The sequence below is a fragment of the Alligator sinensis genome, unplaced genomic scaffold (genome assembly GCF_000455745.1).
Source record: "Alligator sinensis unplaced genomic scaffold, ASM45574v1 scaffold987_1, whole genome shotgun sequence".
NCBI lineage: Eukaryota > Metazoa > Chordata > Crocodylia > Alligatoridae > Alligator > Alligator sinensis.
Window position 1 is genome coordinate 439,901 of NW_005842574.1, and position 7,860 is coordinate 447,760.

Genomic DNA, 7,860 nt, shown 5'->3' on the forward strand with positions numbered 1-7,860 from the left:
GGTCACCAAGGGGCCGCGCTGGGGGCCGGGGGTGAGTCACGGCGGGGTTGCGTTGTCCCTGCCCAGGCACTCGTACCCCGGGCCTGGCCCTGCTGGGAGGAGACAGGCAAGGGGAGGAGCAGGCAGCTGGGGAGCAGGGCCCAGTCTGTCCCTGCAGTGGGCAGTGTCAGCTGCGCACCCTGGGCCCCTGGCCCTGGGGGCATGTGGCAGCTGGCAGCATCCCCACCCTGTGACATGCTGCCCCTCTCCAACAGGGCCCTGGTGACACGAGTGGGGGATGCCGCTGCAACGTGAACGGGCAGACAGGCAAGGGGAGGAGCAGGCAGCTGGGGAGCAGGGCCCAGTCTGTCCCTGCAGTGGGCAGTGTCAGCTGCGCACCCTGGGCCCCTGGCCCTGGGGGCATGTGGCAGCTGGCAGCATCCCCACCCTGTGACATGCTGCCCCTCTCCAACAGGGCCCTGGTGACACGAGTGGGGGATGCCGCTGCAACGTGAACGGGCAGAGGTGCCACCCCCACTGCCAGAACTGCCACTGAGCAGGGGCCTGCGGGGGAGAGGCCAAGGCAGGAGCAAGGAGCCTGCATCACCCCCCAGCAGGAGGCACGGAGGAGTCGGGGCCTGGGCACCTGCCCTGGGCAGGGAGCAGCACGGACCTCGCTGCAGCCCCACGGGGGCGTCTCCTCCCAGCACCGGACAGCAGCCTTGTTCCACCCTAGCACAGCGGCACTCGGGGAGGGCACTGTCACTGGTCAAGGACTGTAGGAGAGGGTGAAGCTGGGCCAGGCAGGCTGGGAGCCCCACGTACAGTAGAGCTGGTCTGCCCCGGAGCCCGCAGCCACCGAGGGCCCAGCCGGCTTCCCTGCAGGAGGAGCCAGCACCTGGCCTTGCCTTACAGGAGCTGCCGGCTCTGGTCAGAGCCCTAGTGCTGCACACGACGAGGGCAGCAGGAGAAGGGGCAGCGACGAGGCTCCCAGGGCCCAGCCTGGTCTGTTCCTGCTGCCAAAGCCCCCCCCAGCTTGTGCCTGACCAGCTGCTGCCAGCATGCCAGAGGGCCGTGGCAGCGGTGCTGGCCCAGTGCACAGCCAGGCCACAGCGGCTCTCGCGTGACTGTCCCCCCTCAGCAGGAGGGTGCAAGCTGGCAGCTGGGCCCCCGCGTTGCAGTGAGCAGCATGCGTGTGGAAGGTGACAATAAAGCCAGTTGTGGGCACGTGGCGTCGCTGTCTGGGGCTGGGCCGCGCTGCCCCCACACACGACACGGAGGTGCTGCTGGAATTAGCCGTTTAATGAGTGCACCACGCAGTACAGTACGGCACGGCCCAGTCAGACCGGACCCCGCAGGCTCAGCCCTCCCTGGGAAGGTGGCTGGGGCAGTAGGGCACAACCCCTCCCCCTTATGCATACAGCTGGCAAGAGCAAGGCCCCCAAACGGCCACACTGGAGGCAGTCAGGTGGAGGTGAGGGGCCCTGCAGCCTGGCTGGACAGCAGGGGAAGGCTGAGGCACGTGCAAACACTCCCCCCCTGCGGCTCAGCACCTGTCTCCCTGCCCCGAGCCACGTGAAGAGACAGCAGCTCCACCCCGTGGACCCGGAGCCCGGGCCAGGCTGGTGGTGAGGGGCTGCGTCTGGGAGGGGAGGACATTCTTAAATAACAGCTGCCGCAGCAGCGCGGAGCAGGCGCCCGCCGGGCCAGCCAGCTGTGCAGACTGCACCAGGGGCCGGGCTGCGGGGCCCCGCCAGGCCTCACTTGCGGGGCCGGTACACCAGCTTCCTGCTCTTCAGCACAGCCCACTTGTGGCGCTTCATGAAGTAGACGATGGGTATCAGGAACCCACTGATTAGCAGCATCTGGGGAAGAACAAGGGAGGACTCGGGCAGAGACCCCCCAGCTCTGCAGCCCGGTGCCCACCCCCACAGCACCCAGACCAGGGCTGAGCTGCCCACCCTGGGGCCCCTCCCTCCCTCCCTCCCACCCAAGTCCACAGCCCTCACCTTTATGCCCATTTGCTTGCGCTGGTCGTGCTCGGGCTCTCCGGCCCACTTCAGGAACGTGCATACGTCCTTTGCGATTTGGGACATGGTTGCTGGGGTCCCTGGGGAGAGCAGAGTCAGTCAGGCGGTGCCGCACCACCACTCTGCCAGGTGGGCTGGGCCGGGCCGGGCCAGGGAGCACTGCACTGCGCTGAGCTACCTGCCACAGCTGTGCGCGCTGCAGAGGCCTCCCCCCCTCCCCGGGTGGTGTTGCTAGTGCCCGTGCTTTCCAGGGCAGCGCTTGGTACCCAGAGCCCGGCAGCACGCTGCTCCCTGCACCTCCCGCCTCGCTCCGGTGTTGGCTGCGATTGCGGGGGTGGGAGGCAGCTATCCAACGCATTTGGCTCATGTCTTGGTTGGGGGGGCCCACATGCAGCCCAGGCCTGGGGTTTCCAGCACGGAGCTGGCTGCAAGGACAGTGCCTGCAAGACGCGCGGCCCGGGGTGCTTCTTACCATCGTCAAACTCCAGGATCTCGTTGTAGATGGGCGGTGCCATGGAGATGGCCTGGCCCGGGAAGTAGGGGTTGTAGTACAGCCCTTCCCTGACGCTCACCCCGGCGGGCGGGTCGCAGTAGCCAGTGAGGAGGGAGAAGATGTAGTCCTCACCCCCGTGCCTGCAACACAAGCGCTAGGTGAGATGACGGAGCCCCCTGGCCCCAAGCCCTGCAGCTGCCCCAGGGAGGAGGGGTAGGGGGGTAGTTCTGGGGAGCCTGGCTAGACCCCCTGCCCCCCCAGGCGCCATACCTGGCAAGGACAATGTAGCTGAAGTCTGGGGGCATTGCCCCGTTGTTGGCCGCCCGCGCTGCCTGGGGGTTGGGGTAGGGCTTGGGGAAGTAATCCGAGAGCTTGCCGGGGCGCATGAACATCTCCCCTTCATCATTGGGGCCATCCTGCACCTCCACCTGCCATGGGCGAGTGAGAGCCTTTAGCCGGGGCTCTCAGTGGGGCCTGGGGGTGGGGAAGCTGCACACCCCGGGCCCCGATCCCAGAGCCACGTGGCCCGGGCCTGCTTGTGGCAGCCAGGCTCCGGGCTCCCTGTGGATCAGCAGACACTCACCTCGCTGGCCAGGGCCTTGGCTTCATCCTCTGTGTGGGACACACCGACGAGGTGGCGGAAGGCCAAGTACTCCAAGCTGTGGCAGGCTGAGCCCCCCTGCCTGTACACCTGGTAGCCGCGCCGGATGCTAGAGAGGAGCGGGGAGGTGAGCTGGCAGCAACCCTGGCCTGGCCCTCAGGCCTCTCGGCCCGGCAGCCCCTGCCCCACACACCTGCTGTGGTCCAGGGCGGACAGGAAGCCCGAGTGGCTCCAGGGGTAGGAGGGAGGATGCAGCTCCATTTCGGTGGCGTTCACTGCCCTGTGCAGAGCCAGCGCGATCCCGGCCCCACTCGCTGCCAGCAGTCCCAGTGCAGACAGGGCCACCTTCCTGCCACGGGACAGGCCCGAGAACGACGACATGTTGGCCTGCAACACAAAGGCAGAGGTAGCAGGGACCCTGTGCCGTGCCCAGCCCCCACCACGTGCCCCCTCTCCCGCCAGGCCCCAGGATGCTGCCAGGGGGCCAGGCTGCGAGTCGCCCATAGAGAGCCTGGCTGCACAGGGAGCAGCAGCCCTGGAGGAGCAGGGCCCCCGAGTCACAGCTCCCAGGGCTTTCTGCTCAGAGCGCACAGGCCTGGCAAGAGGGCAGAGCCAGGCCAGGCTGTCCAGCCCTCCCTCGCCACACCCCAGGCACTGGGTGCAGCAGCCAGTGGAAAGCCCACGGGCAGCCTGGTGTAAGGCCACGCTGTGGCCAGGGGGCTGAGGCAAACGGCATGGCTGGCCCATGTCACGCCATGGGCATGTCCAGCACCTGCAGTCCAGAGGACTGAGGCACCACTGCAGCTGGACAGGGCACCCGACCCCGACACCCACCAGAACAGGCTGCTGCCCCACAGAGGAGATTCCCGCCTCGGGCATAGAGCAGCTGCTCGAAGAGCCGGGGACGGAGGCACCATCCTGCGCTATTGTAGGCTGTAGCCCCCCCAGAGCTCCTTCACTAGCAGCTGGCCCAGGAGGGCGAGACTCCAACGTTTGCCCCAGAGTAACCTGGGGTGGCTGGCAAAGCGCCTGGCACGGCCGTCCCGTCCCAGTGGGGGCCAGCCCTCAAGGAAGATGGGCCGCCCAGCCCAACCGAAACAGAGCCCGGGCCCTGCTCAGTCTCTCCAGGTTGGTCCCAGCTGTGCCCAGAACAGCTCAGCAGCCCGTCGCCCCCACAGCTCCGAGGGACGGTCGGAGCTGGACTCGGGGTGCCCAGCTGATGCTGCCTGCACGAGCAGCGGCCTCTCCCAGGCCTGGAGTTTCATGCAGCAAGGAAGGGCTGTGGGTCCCAGTCCAACCCCATCCATCGCCTTTGCCAGCTGCCCTGCACAGAGCTCTCGCATGTGCCGAGGCCAGTGATGGATGGCTGCGCCCATGGGGGACAGAACCAGGAGCAAGAGCCTGGAGGCTGGATGCTGGATGGGGGAGAGCTTCCTGGCCCCAGGGGGGCGGGGGCTGCGCTAGAACAAATCTGGAGAAGCAGCAGCAGCAGCGCTGGATCGGACTGGACTGGTGCTGCCTCAAGCCAGGGGCTCAGTAGCTGCCCGAGGGCCCTGCCAGCCCGGCTGTCCGGCACTGGGAGAAGGGGCTCAGCCTGCAGCGGGCTGGGACCCAGCAGCTGCCTGGATGACTGATGAGCAGGAAACAAGTGAGGAGCTAGGAGCTCCAGGAAGAGGCAAGGGTGGGGGGAGCACTGGGCCACGCTGGAAAAATAAGCCAACTAGAAAGGGGCCTTGGGGACAAAGCGGCTGAGCGGGCACTTACGGGCTGTACTCGCGCACCCCTGGACGGAGCATCTGCTGCTGTGCCAGAGGGGCGGCTCCTGGGCCAGGCCCTCGCGCCGCTCGGAGCGAGACTCAATTCTAGTCCGACTGCATCAGACATCCACACCCAGCCACCGGCTCTGGGCTGGCTTCCCCGCTGCGCCGGGAAACCTCTAGCGCTTGGTGCCGTCTTCCCCACAGGCGCAAGGCCCCGTAACCCAGGCACCTGCCCGGCTGCTCTCCCCCGAGGAGGTGGAGTCTGGAGGCTCTTGCCTCGGGCAGTTCTCCGACCCCTGCACATGGCTCCTCCGCCCTCGCCCCCAACTTTCAGAGCCTTCAGGAGCGTTGAAAGCATGGCGAGGCTGAAGCAGAACTGGACGCGACGCCCCATCAACAGAGGCAGAGTCTCCACCTCGCGCCCAGCCCCTGCTCCTGCATCCACAGAGCACGAGAATCTCGGCACGGCGCGGCCCCGTCTCCACTGCCCTGCCTGAGCCCCCGGTCTTCCTGGGCACAGAGCCCCGGGGCCTGCAGAGCAGAGCCCTGGCTGTGCTGGGGGGTATCGGTCAAACAGGCCCAGCTCCCCTGGCGAGCCGGGTCTCCGTGCGAATGCCCTGTCATTCACCTGCAGCGTCTCCCTACTCGCCTGCACCCGCTGACGAGGGGCTGCTGCACCCAGAATAAAGCCTGAGGAACCTGGCGAGACCCCCCTATGCCAGCCCTCTTCAAACAGGGCTGTGTGTCAGCAAACTGGGCCTTGGTCCAGTTAACAGGGACTCAGTCGTCTTTGTGCCTACATGGGATGCCACGTGCTGCTGAGGAGATCATCACGGGGATGTTGTGGCTGCCCCGGAGAAGGGAACTGGGTTTGACGAGCCCAGCTAGGACAAAGGCAGGCGAGCGATGACCCTGGCGAGGAAGGTGGCAGCATGCGGCATTCGGAGCTGGGGTAGGCAGGTCCCTACCCCCCACGCAGACACCATCACTAGCACCAGCCCACGGGCTACTCTATGCACAGCCCAGGGGCAGGCAGGGCAGTCACCAGGGCAGGAAGCTCTAGGCAGTCCCCACCTGGCCAGGCCTCGGTCCTTCTCCACGGGAGCCGCGCTCCTGCTTTCATCCCTCTGGGAATCGGAGCTCGCTCAAAGACAAAGAGCGAGAAGCCGGGGTGGGGCTGCGCGCTGCAGCCCCAGGGGTGTGACAGGCAGCGCTTGCCGCCTGCGACACGTGGATCGGGGCTGCTGTGGTGCAGCCCCTGGGAAGGGAGGTCTCCGCTGCCTCAGGAGCAGTGCTGGCACCGAGGGAGCTCCACCTGTGGCAAGGGGCAAGCAGCAGCCACTTATGCCTCCAGGACCAGGCTCCGGTGGTGGATAAATGCATCCTGCCTAGTCGATTCCTACAGCGAGCTCGCAGGGAGCAGCCACCGACACTCCCTCAAATGCCTTCGCATGCAACAGGCCAAGATCCAGCCCACGGCCTCGAGGTAACAGGCGAGGTGTGCTGGGACCCGGACGTCTGCAAGCTTCGATGCCATCCACTCGCCCAGAGCCACCGGAGGCAGCTGGGCTGAAGGCGGCCGCAGCTGGCAGCTCCTCGCCCCACAGGCTGGGCTCTGCCGACGCGCCCCCGCGCAGCGAAGGGCGTGCACCGAGGGAGTGCCTCTTCCAGTTGCCTTTGCTGGCACTGGGTGCAGAACAAAGCCAAGGGCAGCTTGCAAGCAGCGGCAGCCACGAGAAGCCAGAGGGACGGGAGCCCCTCACACCTGCCTGCCGCTGCGCGCCCGAGGTCACCGCCGCCGTCCTGGGGGAGACCGGGCCGGCGGCCGAGCCGGGGAGCGCACGGAGCGATGGGACCGAAGCAGAGATGTTTGCGGCAAGACTGAAAGTTTCCGTCTCCCTGAGGCACGGGAGGAGACGCCTCTGCCCGGCCGCCCCCGTGCTGGAGAAGCTGCCTCCGTTGTTTGGAGGGGGGAGAACAAGGACAGCAGATGCCGGATGGTGCCGCGCAGCCGCCGCCGCCCGTCAGAGCTGCCCCCGGCGCAGGCAGGCTCCGACGGGGCCGGGGCGCCGCGTCTGCCTCGGGGGGAGACGCCGCCGAACCCCGATGCCTCGGCCGCCCCCACCGCTCGCCCCACGGGGACGCGGCTTCTACCCGTGGCAGAGGCCGGGGCGGGGGGCTCGTCTTCCCCCGGGGCGAGGGCACGGCCTCTAGCGTGGCGGCGCCTGGACGTACGTTAACAGACACCCAGACAAGACTGTGTCGAGCCAGGTCTTAAACGCCTCCAGGGATGGAGGCTCCCCCGCCTCTCCCGACAGCCGGCCCCAGCACTTCCCCACCCTCCTGGTGAGGTTGGATATGAGGAAAAACTTTCTCAACTCCCCTTGCTGCAGCGTGAGCCCATTGCTCCTTGTCCTGCCATCTGCCCCCACTGAGACCAGCCCAGCTCCATCCTCTTTGCAGCCCCCCTGCAGGGAGGTGAAGCTGCTATTCAATCCCCCTCGGTCTCCTCTTCTCCAGACTCAGTCAGCCCAGGTCCCTCAGCCTCTCCTCACCAGTCCTGTCCCCCAGCCCCACAACCATTTGCATTGCTCTCTGCTGGACTCTCTCTCCAATGTGTCCACATCCTTTCTGTAGTGGGGCCCACAGCTGGACACAGGACTCCAGATGTGGCCTCCCCAGTGCTGAATAGAGGGGAAGAATCACTGCCTTCGATCTGCCGGCATTGCTCCTGCCGACGCAGCCCGGGATGCCGGTCGCTTCCTTGGCACAAGGGCGCAGTGCCGGCTCCTGTCCAGCTGCTTGTCCCCTGCCCCCCCAGGCCTTCTCTGCAGAGCTCTGGCCGGCCCGTGCCCGCAGCAGGGGTGGCTCTCGCCCCCGCAGACGCCCCCGACCGCGCCGCCCCCTCTCCCTCCCCGGGGCCCAGTGCCGGCGCGGGTCAAGGGCGGGGCGTGGTGACCTTCAGGCGGGCGGACGCGGCGGCCGGGCGGGGAGGGG

At 67.4% G+C, this 7,860-nt stretch overlaps 3 protein-coding genes across 3 annotated transcripts in view; 1 reads left to right on the plus strand and 2 right to left on the minus strand.

Moving 5' to 3' along the window:
* LOC112551715 (ranBP-type and C3HC4-type zinc finger-containing protein 1-like) overlaps positions 1-1,173 on the plus strand; it is a 2,161-nt gene extending 988 nt beyond the window's left edge. Inside the window, exon 3 of the mRNA XM_025214243.1 lies at positions 455-1,173. Coding sequence (XP_025070028.1) covers positions 455-535 — 81 coding nt within the window. The 3' untranslated portion in view covers positions 536-1,173. The remainder of the gene's footprint in view (positions 1-454) is intronic.
* Positions 1,174-1,266: 93 nt separating this feature from the next.
* Positions 1,267-3,971, minus strand: LOC102374591 (cytochrome c1, heme protein, mitochondrial). Its single transcript, XM_014524108.2, has 6 exons — positions 3,297-3,971; positions 3,086-3,212; positions 2,773-2,930; positions 2,482-2,642; positions 1,989-2,089; positions 1,267-1,844 (listed from the first exon to the last, which is right to left on the minus strand). Exons 1-6 carry the CDS (start codon positions 3,848-3,850, stop codon positions 1,740-1,742), a joined length of 1,206 nt encoding a protein of 401 aa, XP_014379594.2. The 5' UTR covers positions 3,851-3,971; the 3' UTR covers positions 1,267-1,739.
* Positions 3,972-6,251: 2,280 nt separating this feature from the next.
* GPAA1 (glycosylphosphatidylinositol anchor attachment 1) overlaps positions 6,252-7,860 on the minus strand; it is an 11,199-nt gene continuing 9,590 nt past the window's right edge. The window contains exon 14 of the mRNA XM_006032470.2: positions 6,252-6,549. Within this exon, the coding sequence (XP_006032532.1) occupies positions 6,252-6,549 (298 nt within the window). The remainder of the gene's footprint in view (positions 6,550-7,860) is intronic.